Consider the following 21,917-nt stretch of genomic DNA (forward strand, 5'->3'; position numbering starts at 1 on the left):
TCTATTTTATATCTGTTATTAATAATAATACAATTGTTACTTATATTTTAACATATTAAAATTAACAATGTGGGAAACGGAAGTCGGTGTCACGCAGATGTTCCGCGATCCACTCGTCCGCCTGAGCCGTCATCTCCGCATCGAAGTGATCTCGCCACCCGCCTGACTTACCTGGAACAATTTTATTGCATGTCGTTTTAGTAATCATTTAATCAAATATGTTTACGAAAAATTAAAATAACTGACAATAATTTTGGAACACAAGAAACAAATAAAATGAGCTGATAGATAAAAGTGGGAAATAATAATTAATCTAATTTAGTAAGTAAATAAAATTTTAAGTGACTGAATTAAAAACTAAAGCGTGCGAAAAGAAAAATGTACTAAGTGGGCGAAAGTGACCAGTAAATAACTGCATAGCGGGTTTTTAGTTAATTCATGAAATGTTACAAAAAATGGGATACTTTTTTAAGCTGCAGTAATAATATTGTTAGATAAGGCAATATTATTCCTAATGTGAATTGTATTTTTTTCTATGTTAGCATATTTTTTTTTTGAAAATAGCTGAATCAGTTCGATTTGTAGGGGAGAAAATATTAGGGGGGATAATATTATAATAATATCTATCTCTATTATTTGTCTAATACTAATTTATACCTTTTCTTATAAAAGCTCCGTCGTTCGAATATATCCCAAGTTCTTTCATATCCTCCATGTTAAGGGACTTGTTTTTCTTAAAGTTGTCGACACTCAGGTGGTCAACCAGTCGGTTTATTTGCTCTTCTGAAAGTGTTTTTTCATAAAAATTCGCCACACGTCGCACAGCTCCCACCAAATCCTGAAGAAATTGCAATTATTTTTTAAATATCTTGTTGTATTTACATCTTTAATTTATTTACCACAACAATGGCAGATAAAGGCTAAGGCAAAAATAAGAAGTAGTACATACTTAGACAAAGTTAATACCTATAGGATGTGCCTAAACCGCTTGATCGTCCCGGAAGCCCTATTAATCCGTAGGGCACAAAAGCTGTTTAAAATAGATTGTTTATTTTTTTAATTTTACATTTATTACTATTTTTTAATTTATCTTAACTAAAATACTTACTACAAATTCAAAAGTTAAATAAATTAAATTAAATCTAAAACCGCAGCGGGGCATTGTACCCAAGATGCTGGCAGCGTGGGTATTCAATTTCGTTTTCTATCTACTTTACATTAGATTCTCGTAAGTATCCAATAATTGTATTCAGTAGGTAGGTATATTAATTTTTTTTTAAGGAAGTTGAAATTCCCTAGTAATAAATATACCCTACTTTTACATTTAATTTAAGTAGGTATACAGTTTCCAGGAAAAATGTAAAGCAAAATAATATTATATCTACCTACCTTAACCATGTCCTCATAGAATAAGAATAACATGTTTGGATGATTCCGCTTCTCCCAAGCTTCTAGAACATGTCCAAAGTACGGAGACCACAGAACTACAACAAAAAAAAAACAATCAAGTGCGAGTTGGACTCGCAGACGAAGGGTTCCGTCCCATACAAAGTACCGTACCTTACCGTACAAAGAACTAACACTGTTTAATTTTTTAATTTTTGGAATGGCTTTAAACTTGAAATTTTGCATGTATGTTTTCTGTACTACGAAAAATGCTATAATAGGTAGCTATTGAGAAATTCTAACGGGATCCTTAAACCTATAACCTACGCGGATGAAGTGAAGAACGAAAACAAAAAGGGAATAGAATAATCTACTTAGTTAAATAATATTATGTATAATCTACTGAAAATATATCTTACTGTTATTAGAAATGAATAATTTCCAAAAGGTCTCAAAATCTTTGTCATTTGACATAAGCCTCGTAAACTTATAAAATGTATAGTAAGAGAAAGCTACGTCTCTTGGGTCACGTGCAACGTACACCACCTGTCGAAAAAAACACAAATATATTTTTTATTATTATTTTCACTTGTATTATCATGAAAGCTATAAATATAAGCTGTGATATCCTACGTCCACCTCCTAATCGGAGGTCGGCGGTTCGATCTCGGGCACGTACTATGCGTGCCAACAAAGTGACGAGCGGCGCGGGCAGTGGAAGTTAAGCGGGCGGAACCACAAACGCATAATTCTGACTTTTGATTATTGCTGTTACAACCCTAGCCTAGGCCACATATACTGCTGAATTGCTATTTCCGAATTGACGTCCTGCTAATATTATAAATGTGAAAGTGTGGATGTTTGGATGTTTGTTGATCACGGATTTGGCTGAAATTTGAAATTCTTTCCGCCCTTCCCAGTTCCCACACCCGCCCGCAACGCCCGCGCCGCTCTAAACTTACTTTTTGTGCGTATTGGTAGATTTCACGCACCTTTTCAAACATCATGGAAAATTCTCAGGTATGCAGGTTTCTTCACGATATTTTCGTTCACCGTTATACCAAGAAATACTTAATTTTTTATAGGCTAACATCTTAATCACTAGCCTATCACCGCTCCGCTCAAGGAGCAATTCTGCTCATATGCAATTACGATACATGCAATTTTTATCAAAGCTTCTTAAACCTTCGTAGTGTCCAATAATGTCGGTGGTAGTAGCGACAGCGGCAGATGGCTTTTAATGAATCTCGGTGACGGCATTTCTTCTAATTCCTTAACTGTGACAGGTAATTGAGATTTTCTCAATTGGTCCTTCTGATGCTCGGTTAACGGCAGCGATTCTACGTCGTACATGGCCGTTATTCTGCAAATACGATACGAGCTCTAGCATCAGTTATTCACAGAAGTCGTATAGAACATGTAATATCCATTAAAGAGCTGGCGGACAAAACGGTGTAAGTAGTTACACTTGTAATCATAATACTTTTTAAAAAAATGATATGAAATGTGCACATTAATTCATACCCTGTAGATTGGTTCGAAAGTTAAACTTCTCGGACAGTATCTGTCCAGAAAAGTAAGCAAAGCCTTTCGTATCATAAGTTTGAATTTGGAATAATCTTTCTTCTTGAATATCTTGTAATGTTCATATTTTTTGCGTTGGCCGAATTAGCTAAATATGTTATTTTTTAAATAATGTACTTGTTTCATTTTTTAGAAAAGCACTATACATGCCTCGACCGGGAGTGCCTTTCTGGCGTCGTGTTATAGAAACTCACACTCGACCAGAAAATGCTTACTTCTCGGTCTCCTGGAGTAATGTATTCTTTAATCCAGACTGTTTACTCACAAATCTCAACTCATTTCCAAGCAAAACGGCTTAAAAATGTACTAAAATTGAATCCGAAGTTCATGATTTCGATCACTAAATACTGAATACATTTCCAAGCAAAACGGCCTAACATATGCCAAAGCTCGTTATATCGATCAAAACGGTATAACTACAGTAAAGTTTCAGCTACTCTCATTTAGTTTTTGCTCTAACTGTATATGCAATTACTACATTGTTAATATTATTGACTGAGATCGTCTAAAATAACCGAGCATACATAGTAAATACATTTAATTTTAATGCTAATACTTAATTAGTCGTAATTTTCTAGTGTACTTAACTACTCATATTTAATTGTCGTTAAAAACTTACTCCAAAAATGGAAATCTTTCATTGATGTTTGTTGATTGAGCCTTCTCATAATCTAAATTGTTGCCCAACAACCACACTAGTTCCTGAGTCAAAGTTGTTCCTGTAAAAGTATGATTGTGAGATAAGGTAAGTATTTAGTCTTGAATGAAGCGACTTGCAAGTCTATAAGGTCAATTGATTGGAGTTGATGGGGTAGATGATTTAGGTAACACTTAAAAACATTAAGTAATCATTTAAAAAATACTAAAAATATTGTTTATGTGTCTGGATAAATAAAACAATATTTTAAGTATTTTTTTACATTATTATTCAATGTTAAGAACTGCTGAAGAATTTAATGAAAGAAAAATTGATGAAATTGGGTTGGGCTTTGGAAACTGGACCAAAACTGCAGTAGCCGAAGGTTTGGTTTTGGCATTCCTGAGGATTGTTAAGGCCGATGTGCCGTCAATTCCACTTTGCTCTATAACATACACATTACACGAATATGAATTAAATACGAAGTTTTTAAAATATTTTATTATAACAATCACTAAGGGTTCGAGCTAGTAATTTGTTGATTTGCAAAATTCTATTCCAGTTAAAATAATTTATATAATAAAGGCAATAACTAATTAATTTACTAAAGACAATAATTAACTTACCTGATTTTGGGAATGTAACAACGAGAGTATCACGTGAACTCAGTGGGAAGTTGTAAATATTTGCAGCTTTTGCCAAATATCTTCTAGGCAAGAAGTATTTCTTTGGCCCAATGCGAATGTAGTCGCTCGAGTAGCCTACAAAATTAATAAAGGATTAACATAAAGATATAATTGGGATTTTCGAATTTGTAATTTAGGGACCATGTCAACATAATTCCATAAAAATAAAATTAGGATTTTTTAACCCGAAGCTTTGGTAGAGTTACTTGGTTTCCCTAGCGCGTTCCCCAGCATTTTTTACATACCTACGTACTTGTAGTTTGATTTACATTTGAATATGAATTATGAACCAATCAATCTCAACGAAATTTGGTAGACACGTTCTAGAAACATAAACGTCAGGTGTGGCTGTGGTTTGCCAGATTTCCGAAAAAATGTGTAGTTTCATTTCATAGTTTCACGGACTCCTAATAATCTTTGACCCCGTGGAACTTTAATAGGACTTGCACTGTCTAATACAGACAAAAATTAAAAAAAAAACTGTTTGGTATATATATCGGTAATAATGTTTCCTCCGATTAAAATTTTCTTTAATGTACAGAAATCGTCCAGTTATAAGTAAGTAATAAGTATCACGATTTTGGTTCGTCTTCACTATAACTTACAAACTTAGTCACAGCGGCAATAGGTAGTTATTTTACCTTTTAAATATTCCATTAGCTCTTGGTTTTCCTGCGGATTCACAGTTTCAATCTCGTAAGGGAAGTCTTTAATTTTTATTTTGTCCATCACGAATACTTTTAACAGTTTTATAAGGTTTTTATAACAGTACCTAATATGATAGGTACAACGTTGCCGTATCCAGTCGAAAGAAAAAATAAATTAATAACTTGTTTTGCAAAGATTTTATAGTAAGTAGGTTAGGAGTTGTTGTCATTTTGTTTTTATCTTTATTAGATTAAAGTACTTATCAACTTATCTGAAAGGAAGGGCACAAGCAGAAAGTGCAAGTAATCAGTTATCAGTCGTGTGGGGTAGGAATTAATTGTGCCGTTTAAAAATAAGATTAGTTCCAGCCACGTTTCAGCTTACCTATTTACCAACATCAGGGGGCACGGCAGTGCCCCCGCCAAGACGAGCCAAACGGCGGCTGGGGCGCTACGTACCATTTTCTCGAAGTGTTTCGCCGTATTTTCGACCCGTCATAACTTCGGTCTGGATGACGCTAGAAAGCTGAAATTTTCAGTATAAGGTATCCTCAGCAAATTTACCAAATATACTAAGTATCAAATATCTAGCTTTTATGGTTACAGATTTATTGATACCTAAAATACGCCGATTTCGTCCCTCACTGATGATCATCAAAACCTCTACTCAAAACCTCTAAGGTACTTCCCGAAGTCCTAGAAGACTGAAATTTAGTATGTAGACTAGAAATTGCATACAAACTACAGAAAAATTAAGAAATTGGAAATTTCCCCCCTCTACGCCTCTTATGGGAAAAGCAAATCTGTAAATTCTGTTGCTAGAATGCTGATATTTTTAGGATAAGATGTCCTTGGCATATTTATTGAATGCATTGAGTATCAATTGTCTAGCTTTTATAGTTTCAGATTTATTGATAGTCCAAACTTCTAGTCTGTAATTCTAGGGTACTTCCCGAAGTCCTAGAAGACTGAAATTTGGTATGTAGACTAGAAATTGCATACAAACTACAGGAAAATTAAGAAATTGGAAATTTCCCCCCTCTACGCCTCTGTATGGTTGAAGCAAATCTGTAAATTCTGTCGCTAGAATGCTGATATTTTCAGGATAAGATGTCCTTGGCAGATTTATTAAACGCACTGAGTATCAATTGTCTAGCTTTTATAGTTTCAGATTTATCGACATTCAAAACCTCTAGTCAAAAATTTTAGGGTACTTTCTGAAGTCCTAAAAGACTGAAATTTGGCATTAAGTAGAAATTTCAAGAAATATGAACAACAGATAAATTCAGAAATCGAGTCCCCCTTCATCCCTTGTATATGAGATGCATATCTGTAAAACCTGTTGCTCGAATACTAAAGTTTTCAGGATAAGATATCCGTGGCAGATTTATCAAACGTGCCAACTATCTGTGTTTCCTGAAGTCCTAAAAGACTGAAATTTGGTATATCTGCTTCAAAATTGAGTTGCAAGATTCCACCCGAACAAACATAGTTACATACGAGTAAATTGCAAGTTAAATAAAAGCTTTTAAAAAAAGAGGTAACGATAGAGAGTGGGCCATGAAAATGATTTACCTACAAGAAATATATCCAAAAAAAATCTAGGGCACATGCCAAAAAGAAATGAAATCCCACCAAAAACATTTCATGTAAAAAAGTGGCCAAGACTCACAAGTTCATAATGTTTTCACTGTTAAAAAGTTATGAGATCTCTAGTAGAGCAAAGCCCCTAGCTGAGCTTAGATTTGTGCTGGCCATGGGAGCTATCCCAAGTCCAAAGTAAATAGCTTTTAAATTCTCTTGACTATATCACATTTATAACAATAAATAACAAATAACTCTACTTACAAGCTCTGATTCTACAAACCCTAAATCTTGGTTAAAAAAGTACGGCTTGGCCGTTTAATGTTCGTAAAACTATTACATGACATAACATATTTTAAGGCCAAAGGAATAGTTTGTTCGACAATCACTAATTTGTATTGTACTTCGTGATGGTCGCAGAAGCTATTCTGGGCTTAAATGTCATTTCAGATAAAAAATCCACGAACTGTAAACGGCCAAGACGTACTTTTTTAACCAAGATATAGGGTTTGTAGAATCAGAGCTTGTAAGTAGAGTTATTTGTTATTTATTGTTATAAATGTGATATAGTCAAGAGCATTTAAAAGCTATATACTTTGGACTTGGGATAGCTCCCATGGCCAGCACAAATCTAAGCTCAGCTAGGGGCTTGGCTCTACTAGAGATCTCATAACTTTTTAACAGTGAAAACATTATGAACTTGTGAGTCTTGGCCACTTTTTTACATGAAATGTTTTTGGTGGGTCATTTTTACCCGAAGGGTGCCAACTGTCAACGGGGCCCTAAAAATTTAAGTAAATAATAATTTAAGTATTTTTATCCTATATTTATTAAGTAATTTTTATCCTAAATAGCCGTGACAGCCCAGCGGTTAAGGAATCCGAATCCTATTTGGAAGGTCGGGGGTTCGATCCCGGGTACGTACCCCTAACTTTTAGGTAAACATCACTTGCTTTAGCGGTAGGGAAAACATTGTAAGGAAACCTGCATGCCTGGAAGTTGTCCATAATGTTCTCAAATATGTGTGAAGTCTGCTAGTCCGCACTGGGCCAGTGTGGCGGACTATAGCCTAAGCCCTCCTCATTCTGAGAGGAGACCCGAGCTCATTAGTGGGCCGGCGATGGCAATTTGTATCCTAAATTAACATGTATGTAACTAGGAATATACCAAAGTAGATTAGGAACGACAATCAAAACTAATTTTAGCAGATTTAAAACATGAGCACCATCTTGATAAAATTAATTAATTCACATCATTAAAATAAATAAACTTTATTTAAATAAAAAAAATCTTAACCTATTCGTATAGTCAAAAGTTTTGTCTAGCAAAATAAATAGCTTAAATTCTACAAACAGTAATACCCTCTATTAATTACGTTGGCACTGGAATTACTTCAGGTGTACTATCTGGTTTGGCAATGCGAAGGTCGTTGATAGATTTACACGTGAGGGTGACCGGGTCTCGCGTCCGCTCGGGTCCACACTGCTCCGTCGCGCCAATAAGCTTCATCTCCTCGTTAGGCTCGGCCTCCAAGCGCCGCCGGCCGGCGATGACGATCGCATCACCACCATCAGCTTCCACAACCTTCTCGCCCTCCGTACCGATTATAACTCTATACGGTGTGTTAGGTTCCACAAACGCATTCAAAGAGTTTGAGACATCAGCCCTGTCCTGAGCGATCGACTCCTCTCCACTCCTCTTCGAGTTCCTCAAAAGAGCACTGAGTAGACTCATGGGTATTTTTTTTGGTAAAGCAACAACGAATAGTATGTTCGAGACATCGGCTTGTACGTTGAAACCTCCATCCTGCCTCCGGTCGTAGGTCGGTGCGGCGGCGACCGCGGCCAACATGCATACGAAGATGAGGAGCATGGTGCGTGCGTCGGTTACACCCTGTGCTCGGTGACTGCGCGCAGCCAACTCTCGCTCTGCTTTTACCAAGAACCCGCGAACCAGTCGCCGGATAAATCGAGAGCACTGTAACGGTTTAAGCGACACGATCTCGCTGTTGATTTTACATACGGCGCCAGGGCCGGCGACAGGACTTTTTGGGGCCCAGAACGAAATTACCAAGTGTGGCCCTCCTAATTAAAAAAAATCGAACCGGTCTGAACACATATACTGTCCGGTCCGGTCAGGTTCAGGTACCGGTCTGAAAACTATACTCGAGGAAAAATTCGAAAGCGTAGCGAGCCCGAATTTTTACTATTTTTCAGAATAGTTAGTAGAGCAGGAGGAAACTACATTCTAAACAGCATGGTTACTTTTGTATTTAGTTTCTAAGTTGATACCACATAAGTATCTACTCGTGTGTTGATACTGCAGAAGCGCGAGCATAGCAAGCGATTTTTTTACCGTACGAGTATCAAACAGTAAACACGAGGCCTCTAAGGCCCGGGGTGCCCGGGTCCCAGACGCTGTACCATAGTTATTTCCTTCTTTTGCCAGCCCTGTATGGCACGCGTGATACTTTGCTACAATGTTCGCTACTGATTGGCGATTGCTGACCGCAAGAGCGCAGAATGTAGAGCCGCAATAATATTTATTGTTATTGTGAGCCGGTATCATCGCATGTGTCACCTTTGCATGGATTGTTTACCTGTTAGTATTGGGCAATGTAGGTAGATATCTCAAGAAGGTAAAAATAAATACTTACTATAAAGTCCTCGAGATGACCTGATTTGATTAAAAATCGGTTCATTCGTTTAGGCGCTACGATGCCACAGACAGATACACAGATACACAGATACACAGACACACAGATACACACGTCAAACTTATAACACCCCTCTTTTTGGGTCGGGGGTTAAAAATGAGTAGGATGATCGTAGATCGCATGTTTGTTATCTCAGTATATGTAAATGTTAATTAATGATAGTCTGTTTGTCTGTCTGTTCGATACAATAAACTCATCCAATTGAGTCGAAACTTTGTAAGTTGAACTTGCGAGAAGGTTTCTGAGCGTACCATCAACATACTCGTAGCTAAGTGTCGCGTGAGTCGCATTGAAACGTATGCTGATTACCTACTAGGCATTAGCTATAGGAACCTAGTTACCTATTTGTGAAGTTACCTAAAACCACAGACCTATAGCATTTTGTTTCTTAAAGGTTAAGACCTCAAGACCTAAAATTTTTAACCCAAAAACTGGTCTATATCGAGATCTTAACTTTCACGATTGACACAGTAAAAATATCTCTTTTTGCTTTTGCAAATAAGCTTTCATATTTTATGCACAATTAGATTTTAATAGTTTCCGTTTAAAACCTCACTATCTCGAAGGATTAATGATAGAAAGTTTTGAGAATCTAGAACCTAATATTTTCTTCATGGGCACAGTCATGAAAAAAATTTTGTACACTTCTATCATAAATTGAGGGAAATTTGTATATACCGGAAAAAATATATATATGTAATTAGTTCCAATGTAGTGGTACAAAAATAATTTGAATCAATAATTTCATGAATTTTTAATAATGACGCCCTAAATAATTAACCTTACTGATTTAAAGCCTTTGAGGTTTTATTTCAAGTACTTATAGCTACAACCTCTAAAAAATCAAAGTCTTTGGCTAATAATAAAATTAATTAATGGTAATTGACAAAAAAATTGTACCTCCCAGTTTTTAACAGGATGTCATGTCGCGATATCTCATTGATTCAGTCATCAGTTGGTCACCTCTGACTGTAACCGCAGGTTATCGATACGATAACCGAGTTTCCTACAAACTGTCAGCGCACGCGCACAATTCATTCGCGAGAGAAGTTGGTAAGTTGACTGTAGAGATAGTATAGCACAATATTATCTACTCAGTACTTAGCTGTGATACGCCTACTTGTTAAAACATTGAGCTCTTATTTGGTTATGTTTCGGTGGTCGATCCGACCCCGTCTAATTTTTCGGAGTTAGGTAAGTGTCTATGAAGAAATAAAATATCACTTTCTTTAGCGGTGAAGGAAAACATAATGAGAAAACCAGCATACATGTGGGTTCTTCATAATGTTCACAAGGGTGTGTGAAGTCTGCCAATGACAATGGCCAAAATATGAGGAGAGCCTGGTTCAGTAGGCAGGTTTGAAAATTTAAATGATCATGACTTAGCTGATTAAAGTGAGAAGACGATTTTATCTTGCATTTCGGAAACGGACATAGGCTATTTTTTATCCCAGAAAATCAAAAATTTCCCACGGATTTTTTTAAAAATTACCTAACTACGTTATCCATGTGGACGAAGTTGCGGTCATCAGATAGTCTTCTATAAAATCATAAAAGCTACATGCCAATCTGTGCGGCATTTCCTCGAGTTCCTACCTACTCTAAATTAAATTAAAAAGAAGTAGATAATGACGTGTAGGAATTTTGTGTGTATTTATGAGAGTTTTAGTGGTGTATTTTCATTTAAGAAAGCAGATAGTTTAAAGTCAGTAATTCTTCTTCTGCTTCGTCGTAACACTCTTGGCAGAGCGGTCATGGTCATCATGAAGTGACGTTTTTGGGGGCAGATGTTATACGTTTCACGAGCATTCGCCACTTCTCCCTGCTGGCCGATAGTCTGGTACACTCGTGCACGGGACTTTGGTCGGTGCATCGTGTAGGCGACCTTCCTCGCCCTCTGGTATCCTCCACCTTGCCTTGCACCACTAGATGCTTAACGGAGTCACTCTCACGCCGGGAGACATGTCCGAAGAACTTTAGTATGCGACTCTGTACTAACGCCGTAAGACGTTGTTTAACGCCGAGTTCTTGGAGTATAGAGAAGTTGGCGCGAAGTCAATTATCGATAGACAAATTATACGCAGCAGTGCAGTTATCTAAGCATCCAATCCTAAAGTATTCAGTACCGTTACTTACCTGTATCTGATCTTGTATCTACCTAGTTACAGCTAAGTGTCGGTATTAGCGGTCAATCGATCTTGTGACGGGAAGAAATTATAAATTTTGTATTATAAAGTACTGTTTTTGCTAATAAGATATCTAGAACCGTTATTGCAATTTGCAATGGCTTCTATCGTTTCATATTCTACTAGATTAAGCCCGCGTCTTCGTCCGTGTGGACTACATAGTTAATTTCCAAACCCCGATCATTCATTCCCTAAGAGAGCTACTTAGGGAATGAATTTTAAAATTCCTTTCTTAGCGGATGTCTATATTGTCTACGATATAATAATTCCATAATAAGTCCAGCATTTGAACTGTGCATTGATAGATCAGTCAGTCAGTCAGTCCGTCAGTCAGCTTTTCCTTATATATATAAGGAAAAGTTAATAATTTATAAGTCCGATTTGTGAGAGTTCCTCTACTTTTCTAGGCAAGCGCGCTTCACCTTAGGCCGCATCATCGCTTGCCAAGCAGGTCATTTAATCTATAAATTTTAAAATAAAACCACCACCAGTCAGACTCGCACACGAAGGGATCCTTACCATCGTACAAGAAATCAATCAAAGAATTTAACAGGCTATGTACCTACCTAGTAGCTGTAATTATAGACTTGTGGGAACATTATCACACTTATAATATTATAAAGGAGAAAGTTTGTATGTGTGTGTGTGTGTGTGTGTGTGTGTGTGTGTATGTTTGTTACTCCTTCACGCAAAAACTACTGAACGGATTGGGCTGAAAAGAATGAAGATAGATTATACCCTGGATTAGCACATAGGCTACTTTTTATCCCGGAAAATCAAAGAGTTCCCACGGGAATTTTAAAAAACCTACATCCACGCGAACGAAGTCGCGGGTATCAGCTAGTATTTAATAATTTGTATTTAGTGCACGAGTAGGTAAGAGGTCTAATCATTGTCTAAGGCCAAGCCCGCACAGCGATTTTTATTATCTTTTCACCTGCACGCACTGCGAATGCGGTAAGCGCTATACAACTAATTGCTAACTCCCTACTGCACAAAATATTCGCGCGAATAAAATAAAATAGCACCGCGTGTATATAAAATCACAGATTGTTTTTCCCGTGCGAATTTTATATCGCAAGTGCGCTCCATATGATTGCAAGTGTCAGAATTGCGAAAAAAAATTCGCGCGATTTTTATTCGCAGTGCGGGTTAACTCTAACCCTATGGTAAGTAGTTTTAGGTCAGTACCGTACTAACTAATATTATGTTGTAGTAAGACTATGATTTTTATGACATTGCATTCTCTTGTTGCATGAAAAACCACTTACTTGCTCGTAAGTACTTCAAGACCATAATTCCGATCGATTTAAAAACTGATTTTTTCCATATTATGCTACAATTAAATGACCCATGAAACTGAGTTTTATAGCCTGTGTTACTTCTGAGTAAAGTAGCTTTCTAATAAAGAAAGAATTATCACAATATTAGTCCAGTAGTTGCAGAGTTTATCGATTACGAACAAACTTACATATTATCAGTAGGTAGGTACCCTACATAGATTAATCTAATCCGAAGTACAGTGTGAATTTGAAGTGCACATAATTAAAAGGTGCTCTACTTTTCTTTATCATAATGCCTCTTAACGAAACGGACTAAATTCCCAAAGGCCCGGCGATTCAAACCCTACCCATTGAACTACTCCCCCGACAACCCCACCACTGAGTGAGACCCACTCCTTGCACAAACTTTACGCTTAGTTGGAGGGGAAAGAGGAATATAGTCATGATAGGAAAATACGACTTTGCCTGAGCAAAATCGACCATCACCGTAAAGTTTCTTGAAGGCTGAACTTCCTAGTTCCAATTTTAGATTAGTAGGTATCCTTTTAGTTATCTGCTACGTTGTCCCCAAGATGGGAAAATTCGACTTTGCCTGAGCAGCATCGACCACAAATCGGACGCAGAGCTTTTGAGCAGAGTTCTCAATCTCAAATAAGTATCGATTTTTAGCTTCATTAATTTTTAACTTATTTCTAACCTGTTAATCTGGCAGTTACCTTGGTCAGCATATTAGTCTGGCCATTCAACGAGGTAACGCAGCCAGCGTTCTGGGCACCCTGCCTCGTTACAGTGATTTGGATGATATTTTTGTTTTATAATTTTTATATTTAAGTATTTTTAACATTTGTGAAAATCTGTATTATTACTTTCTGAATAAAATATCCCACCTGTTAATCAGGTATTAGAACTCATTAGTTTTCATCGACAAATCTGACCTATATGCGATTTTATAGCTATTCAGGGACCGGTAGGTACCTACCTACTACCTAGGTACTTAGTTATATACTTATAAGTAAATAAAACATGAGCTTATAGAACGTTCATGAAGAAAAAGTTGTTGACCACAAGCTTAGGATACCTACGATCTTCCACTTAGGTAAGTACAGAGTACCTACTAAGGACATATTTTCACAGATAATAATTTAAAGAAAAATAAAACAAAACATATCTTTTTAGGGATTTTTCAATAAAAATTATCTTTTATTTTCAACGAAACAATTTACATACAATCATACGACTTAAAAATAAGTAAGTAACTAATTAAAACTAGAAATAAATAAAAATAAATGCATTTTGCAATATCACTCACTCGTGGCTACATTATGGCCTAATTTGTTACTCGACTGCACCAGAAAGAGGGTGCTTAATGCTTTATCTTAGTAGAATTTATTCTTCAATGATGGCGTGTCTTTCTTAACAAGGGTATCAAAACATGCGCGAGGCGATTCTTCAGTCTGGAAAGAAGAATAAAGTATTTTTAATTATAAACGATTTCAAAAAGTACCTAGATGGATCTAAATTAGCTGGGCTCGTATCAAAAGGTAAGCTTTTGCCCTCTGTTCCCCAGCGTGAATTTCAGGTCATATTGTAGGTATAAAGTTCTATTGGAACGACTTTTTAAATCTCGATAGGGACATGATTCTGGACAGCGAAAGTTTGATCAATATTTACCGGTTTATATGCGTGGTGTACGCACGAACATAAACAAACGAATGCCTATGGTTTTACAGCCTAGTAGAAAAGTAGAGAAGAGATAAGTAGAGACTTTTAATTGGTCTGGTCTAGAGACAACTTCATGTAATTAGACTTTGAGTCAGTTGATAAAATAAGGCAAACCCAGTGTGGTTATTCTAAGGTGGCAAAGATTTATTTAGATATGATTTTAACGTTTATTGATAAGTAACGGAAAAGCCAAAAGGTAAATAGATAAGTTATCTTAATTCGCAATGTTCTGACAACTATTAAGATAGGTAGGTAAATATCTTATCGACTCTCACATTTAAAATATTGAGGAAGGTTTTATCATGCTAATATTTGTTTTTAAGATAACAATTCTGAACTTGCATGATGACTTTGCATTTCTAAATTTATTCGTGGCATTGTTTTTCGCACTCCTTCTATGTAACCAAACTAGGCCAAGCGATTGGTTGTTATAAAAGTTTGATTCAAATATAAAACTTATTTCAATAACTACTTAGTATTAAACAAAGATCTTTTTTATCATTTTTTATATAATCGATTAAAAGTCTAATTTCTAAAGTTTTAAAGTATAACATAGGTAAGTAACTATATCATTGAAGATAGATTACCTTTGAATTTTCTCTTGCTTTCCTGGTTTTCCTGCAGACGCGTCCTTTCTCTGGGGCTTAGCTTCAGGGCTGAGACTAACATCGCTTAGTGGGGCTTCGGCGGGCTTCTCCGAATCAGGCTTGGCATCGCTGCTTACTTCTGGTTTGGTACTCGAGTCCGAACTAGATGAGCTAGACGAACTGGATGAACTGGACGAACTGGGCGGTTTTAACAAGTCATCGATATCAGAAATGTCGAATAAATCACTGAATTCTGAAGCGGCGTCAAGGAGAGTTTCAGCTGGGGCCACGGCGATGACTACGCCGTCGATGTTTAGTCTATAGTTCTCAGTACCATTCTGCCTTTGATCGTAATGCTTTTCGGTGCAATCAGGAGCCGGCGCGGCGAAGGCCACAGCCGCCAGTGCTACAAGCACGGCGACCACACATTTGTAATTGACCATCGCGTTAGTATGTTGGAGTCACACTGAGCTTACGCTAGCGGGGCCGTCTTTGTAAGCACAGCGGGCTGCATCTTTTATTTATTCGCCGAGATAGCGGTACAGACGTGAGACGGCTTCGATCTTACCTTACCACCCAGTCAAGCAAAACTGGAATTGATACGCTATGTAGGCCGTTATATGTTCATGGACCAGGAACAGTTTTCATTGCCGCAGTAGCGAAGGAAGCCATTAAAATTTTCTTAGCTTTTTCCAAGTATCTCTTCAGTACCTACTTACTATAATAATTCTGTGATTATATGAAACTCAGGAGGTATAACCATGTACCTAGATCCATACCTACATTGTAGTGAAAAAATCATAATTTACCTTGTATCTAATGCCTAAACATTATTCGACGAAGCCAGAAACCCATGCAAAAATCTCGACCTAAGCTCCGTCACTAATGTACATAATTTGACACACAGTCTAAATTGCAACAAATAACTATGTACATTTGTATCGTAGTGGGTTCAGGAACATCCTTAAATCTATGCTGCCGTCCTGTATCTAAAAATGGTTCATAAATTATGGCTAAAAACACGGGAATTTAGAAAAACTTCTGTTTTTGACTAAAACCCTAGGTCCTACGAAATTTTTGGCGGTGACTTTGAACACGTTGAGGCATGCAGCTTTGCTCACGATATTTTCCTTCACCGTTAGGTAAACCAAGTAATATTTAATTGCTTAAATGCATATAACTCCGAAAAAGAAGTGCGTGACTAGGATCGAACCCCTAGCTCTCAAGTAGGAGGCGGACGTCTTAACCACTAGGTCATCACGGCTTTTTGGAGGATATCTACTAAAAATAGTTAAATAAGTAGAGTTTGGCACAGATCTGGAAGTGAAGTAAACCAACCTGTTGCGATGCGCCTGCGATCTCCGTCGATAACTGTACTGCACTATGCCAACGGTAAACGGCACCTAAACGGTTTTAATGCTTCGGTTTGCTTGTCCACTCGTAGATCGAAAGATAGGATGTCTCAAATAACTTAGGACTGCTCTTTTTTACCCGACTACGGCAAAGGCAAAAGGGTTATGATTTTAGCAGTCTATGTATGTACGTAAGTTTGTATTTATGTGTGTGTGTGTTTCACCGTAGTGCCTAAACTATTGAGCCAATTTTGATGAATGAGATGTCTATCGATTCATTATTAGGGTCCGGGTGACATAGGCTACATTTTATACGAGTAAAATTGACCAAACGGATGTTACATGAAAGAAAGTTGGGCTCTCCAAAAATTTTTTTTTGCTATTGTATCGAGTGGGGTGTCAAATGAAAGAGGAGAAAATTCTGAGTTCATAAATATAAATGTACTACAACAATCTACCAAGCGACAGAAAAACAATTTTACTACAATATTTCAGCGTTTATTAAGACGATCGCAGTTGGGTTTTAGTTTTCAACTTTTTATTTGATGTTAAGTTACTCCTTGACTGCGATTTCACCTGTGGATAAGATGAGGATGCAGTTGATTTTAAATGGAAATGGGCTAACTTGGAAGCGGGAATGGCAATTTTATTAAAACCCTCAGAATACAGAACAAACTCTTAAAATCATACCTATCCCTTAGATATCGCTTCTACACGGTTTAGTACCGGATTGTCGGCTTAACTGCGATTTCACCTGGTGACAAGTGACGATGCAGTCTTAGATAAAACCAGGCTAACTTGGAAGTGGCATAGCAGTTTCATTGACCTCTTATAGTTTTCTATGCGGGCGATGAGGCGTCGTATCAGAACGTCTCGCTTGTAATCTGTCATTTGGTTTGATTTAGCCACGACCAAAGCCTCCTTGGTAGGAGACAATTTAGAAATTACTTACATATTTTACATTCCCGAATTGTTTCTGCTGGGAATTGAACCCGGGACCTCCCCATTATAAAATCCCGGCGCACATTACAGCGCCAAGGACGTCGTTAACTTTAAAATCACAATGCACTCCTGTCGCCTGAATATGAGATGCAGGAAGATGCGATGCCGTGAACAAGTGACCTGCCCATCCTCCAAGGAATGTAAGGAACGTCATGCCATCAGGTCTCTTGCCATCGCTACACGTCAAGCCAATTGGTATTAAGTACAGCTGGATATACCTAAATAAATCTGTAGGTTCCTCATAGCCATGATCAACCCATCGCCGGCTCTCAGTAAGAGAAGGGTTTGGCCATATAGTGGATTTGTAAATAGACTTCACCTTTGAGAACATTATGGATAACTCTCAGGCATACATTTTTTCTCACGATGTTTTCCTTCACTGCTAAAGCCAAATATGATATTTTTTTAACGCACATAACTTCGAAAAGTTAGGAATGCGTGCCCGGGATCGAATCCTCGACTTCTCAAATAGAAGGCGGACGCGTTAACCACTAAGCTACCACGGCTTTTTAGTGTAGTCTGTAATCTGTAGTTTATTAAACTGGAATATGTTTGACCTTAATAAGAAGGCACTAGGTAAGTATGTTTACAGAGTGAAATGCTAATCCGACTCTCCTATTTGCATAGCAGGTTTTTATTTCGGTCAACGAAAATTAACCTTCTTTTAATCACGAATACGCCGATTAACCGACCAATTACAAGAAAGTAAATGTAGGTGTGAAACGGGACTGCCCGAGGCGACCTACTTGCAATGAAAGCTTTTTCTGATAAGTACTAGCTTTTGCCTGTGACTCTGTTTGCGTTAGGCGACCTCCCTGGCGGTGCACCGGTCGGTGTGCTGAATGATGGAATGATAAGCGCGCAGCTTCACTTCGATAAGTTTCTTTGTTGCACGCGTAAGGGTGAAGTGTCCACTGAAGCAGAGTATTGGGATTGGTCTGTTGAACACAGCTCCGCTCCGCCCCGCTTCATTAAATGGGCGCCCTTATAAACCAGATTTTTTTTAAAAGATAGCAATGTACCTTTTGCTAATAGTTCCTCTGGTGGTGCAAATGTTCATGCGACATACACAGGCGGCGGTAATCACGTTGGTTCAGGTGACCTGCCTGGTCGTTTTCTCGCTATTTTGACTTTAAAAAATACACATACCTATTGTGAAGTAGGTTTTTCCACCCGAGCGGTGCTGGATCAGCTAGTAAAATATTATAAGGTAGTTAGGTATTTAAATGAAACAGAAAATAATTTACAAACTTAAGTTTTATTAAGGCACTTACAACTAAAATAATTTTTAACATAAAGAGTAATTCCCTTATAATTTACAATGATTCACAAACTTAGAGATTTACGCAAAACTTTTATTTTTATTAATCAGCCGAAAAACTAAACAATAAAAAAACATTAATTTTCACGTAAACCTCAAGGTAAACCTATCAAAAACTAGACACAAAAATAATAATAACGCTGCAGAAAACTAATAATAACAATAAGGAAGAAATAGGTAGGTACTATGCATTTCAATTGAGAAGATCAGTAACTATTTCATACAGTAACTATTTTAAATATTTTATTCTATTGACAGAGACTTAATCAGACCATGACAGCAATTATTTAATACTACTATACTTTGACCATATCTTTATTTTGTACTAATCTTGCTTTAACATTCTAGTCGACATTCTCATAATATAATAATATATAAGAATACAAATGAATAATATTTAATATCTAGTAATGGTAATTTTAATCCTATTCTTATTGTATCTTTAATATTAACCATTTTACTGTACCTAAAATTGTATTTGCCATGCCCTGACAGGGTCTCATGTATTTAACTTTTAGCTTTAAGCACCCACCATCAATTAATGTAAATAATAATAAATAAATCTGAAATAAATAATATGAAAGCAAATAAATAAATCTGAATCTGAATCTGAAGACCGTCGACAAGGAAAGTACTTCGTAACACCAACTTGCATACAAACACAATAAACTTATATTAAAGAGTCGTTGCTTACATTCTTTTAAAATTCGTACCACCGTGTTTTTTTTTAATTTATACCAAAAATCACGCAATAAATTAACAGAATAATGAAATGTCAAATTTAGATAAGTTTATATTTTAGATACGGCGATGGTTTTCTTAGTTCAAACGCATAATAAATATAACAAGGGGAAGACTCGATTGTGCTTTATTTAATACCAATCAAAATAACATAAAATCAACCATTCGAATAGTCACAAAAGACGTTTTCAAAGTAATCTTAACTAACTATAACTTTTATTTTGTAACAGTCGAAATTAATAAATAATAAAATCTAATCTTTAATCTCTCGATAAGTTTCCTAGCAACGTTGTAAAATTGTGTCTTTTTTTTAACAAATAGCTAAGGGCCGATTTTTCAATCGTCAAATAACTTTTATCATAAAGAGGTTTAGATATTTATTCGATAGAAAGTCTGTCAAAACGTCAAATTTTTTCTGTAGATAAAAGTTATTTGACGATTGAAAAATCGGCCCTAAGTAACTTTAACTTATTGATAGATTACGGATAGATTGAATAATTATTAATTTTAGCCGTAAGTCAGTGACTTAGGGCGTTTGTGCACTAATTCGTATTCGGCTCGTAAGTATTCGAGTGTTCTAGGTAAGCAAAACAATAGATCTCCGTTTTCTTGCTTAGGTACATAAATAAATACGAACCGAATGCGAATGAATGCACAAACGCCCTTAGAAAGAAAAAAAAATACTTCACTTTTTAACGTCTGTATTCAATATTCAATCTACCTTTAATCTGTAAATATTATGTTAATTAGTAACTTTGTTATTTGTACAATTTTGGACAAATAAAAACGTACAGATAGATTCAATACTGAAAACGGACATAAGTTTGACAAAGTAATTTCAATCTATAACTTAGAAAGGATTTTTTTATTGTTTACAACGTTACTCCACATTGAAAAAGCAACTGTTTATTATGTATTCTATTCTAAGTAACAATAATTGTATACAATTTTACGATAGTAACAAAAATATTATTGATTACAAGACTAATAATAATATCATGAAAATAATATCAATTTTTTCACTCAAAATAGGAAAATGGATGGCGAAGGCCACTTTGGAAGACTTAAACTAAAGGCACTTATAATTAGTTATTATTTGTCAACTTTTTATCACTATAATCATAATACTTGGTTATTTAATATTAACACAAATCTAACATCTTTCTCCGATTTTCCGATCGTCTTTCCCCGATCATTTGCCGATTTTCGGTCGTCTGTGAAAGGTGTTAGATTTGTGTTAATATTGAGACCGAAAATCGGCAAAAACATAACATTGAAAACAACCTTCTACGTGAAGGTTCTTATATTCACAACTCACAAATAATTGACCCGAAAGATATAAGTAACAATAATTATTTATACTCCAACCGCGGAAAGTTACTAGCTAGGAGTAGCGCTCTCTCTCTCTTACGTCCCATCTCTCTCTGTTGTCCCATATCGCGGTGTAAGAACCAGATGAACGTAACTACAAAAAAATCAAAAATCGTTTTTTTTCATAAATCGGGTCACAATGTGGTCCTTTATGAACTGCCAAAACGACGTAACGATATAGTCAATATTTCACAAATTCCAATAAAACGTATTAGCATTTCAACAAATTTCAATAGAACCAAAAAAACATATCATGAGTTCCGCTAAAATAGTTTTAAAAATCTTGCAACCAGTTAGGGCTATAGGAACGTATTTGCAAAGACAATATTTTTAACCGTAGAAATATTGTTTGTTTCACAATATCATAGAACCATATCAACGCAAAAGCTTTTACGTTGTTTTGGGTGTTACAAAATTGTGTTTGACGCTAAGTTTAAAAAGCCAAAACAACGTTTATCTATTTACGTTCTATTGGCCCGAACATTTTTGTAAAATAAATAATTTAAGTTAATGACCAAAGCGACGTAATACGATACACGTTACTCTGGCGGTACTATTTTCTTTGATAATTATTATAGTCCATTGAAAAATAAAAACTTACGTTAGTATGGCAGCTAAAAATTGATGATATTTTTTGAAAAAAAAAAGGGAGCAACAGAAAGAGAAAATGTATGTCAAAAATTCTTTTTAGCAACTTTGAGTATCTCAGAAACATTCGTAAGATTTTGTTTCAAAAAACTGACTGAAACTAATGTTGTTCAAATCGATAAACGGGGCAAACATGAACCTCACAATAAAAAATCGGCAGATACTAAGCAATTCATACGAGATCATATAAAATCTTTTCCCCGAATGCCTGCCCACTATGCGCGAAAAGATACAAAAAAAGAGTTTTTACATCAAGATCTGAATGTAACCAAGATGTATGAGCTTTATAAAATTAAATATTCTGAAGAGCAAAGAGAACCCGTTGACATAGCTTACTATCGTATAATTTTTAATATAGGTTTCTATAAACAACGGAAAGATATATGTGACAAATGTTTTACTTTTCAACATTTGAACGCAGAAGAAAAAGAGATGCAAAAAGAAGAGTATGAAAGGCATTTAGA

General features: G+C 36.2%; 4 protein-coding genes across 5 annotated transcripts in view; all 4 read right to left on the minus strand.

Annotated features, from left to right (window-relative positions):
• The window catches only part of LOC123880949 (luciferin sulfotransferase-like), a 23,914-nt gene continuing 1,997 nt past the window's right edge, over nucleotides 1-21,917 (minus strand). Inside the window, exons 1-10 of one of the 2 annotated variants that reach the window (XM_045929393.1) lie at nucleotides 12,034-12,038; nucleotides 11,654-11,657; nucleotides 4,932-5,056; nucleotides 4,234-4,362; nucleotides 3,590-3,689; nucleotides 2,572-2,749; nucleotides 1,806-1,932; nucleotides 1,390-1,484; nucleotides 658-838; nucleotides 1-171 (exon numbers count right to left, since the gene is read on the minus strand). In XM_045929393.1, the coding sequence (XP_045785349.1) occupies nucleotides 62-171; nucleotides 658-838; nucleotides 1,390-1,484; nucleotides 1,806-1,932; nucleotides 2,572-2,749; nucleotides 3,590-3,689; nucleotides 4,234-4,362; nucleotides 4,932-5,022 (1,011 nt within the window). In that variant the 5' untranslated portion in view covers nucleotides 5,023-5,056; nucleotides 11,654-11,657; nucleotides 12,034-12,038 and the 3' untranslated portion in view covers nucleotides 1-61. Of the gene's footprint in view, nucleotides 172-657; nucleotides 839-1,389; nucleotides 1,485-1,805; nucleotides 1,933-2,571; nucleotides 2,750-3,589; nucleotides 3,690-4,233; nucleotides 4,363-4,931; nucleotides 5,057-11,653; nucleotides 11,658-12,033; nucleotides 12,039-20,537; nucleotides 20,548-21,917 lie in introns of those variants that run through there. The other variant, XM_045929392.1, reaches the window with a different exon arrangement.
• Nucleotides 7,780-8,519, minus strand: LOC123880961. Its single transcript, XM_045929406.1, has one exon. It carries the CDS (start codon nucleotides 8,394-8,396, stop codon nucleotides 7,896-7,898), a length of 501 nt encoding a protein of 166 aa, XP_045785362.1. The 5' UTR covers nucleotides 8,397-8,519; the 3' UTR covers nucleotides 7,780-7,895.
• On the minus strand, nucleotides 14,102-15,580 carry LOC123880959. The gene is made up of 2 exons (XM_045929405.1): nucleotides 15,019-15,580; nucleotides 14,102-14,163 (listed from the first exon to the last, which is right to left on the minus strand). The coding sequence occupies exons 1-2, from the start codon at nucleotides 15,459-15,461 to the stop codon at nucleotides 14,103-14,105; spliced, it is 504 nt and encodes a 167-aa protein (XP_045785361.1). The 5' UTR covers nucleotides 15,462-15,580; the 3' UTR covers nucleotide 14,102.
• LOC123880951 overlaps nucleotides 18,612-21,917 on the minus strand; it is a 17,311-nt gene continuing 14,005 nt past the window's right edge. Inside the window, exon 7 of the transcript XR_006799381.1 lies at nucleotides 18,612-20,861. The gene's annotated coding sequence lies outside the window, so the exon portion shown is untranslated. The remainder of the gene's footprint in view (nucleotides 20,862-21,917) is intronic.

This window comes from Maniola jurtina, chromosome 3 (assembly GCF_905333055.1).
Source record: "Maniola jurtina chromosome 3, ilManJurt1.1, whole genome shotgun sequence".
NCBI lineage: Eukaryota > Metazoa > Arthropoda > Insecta > Lepidoptera > Nymphalidae > Maniola > Maniola jurtina.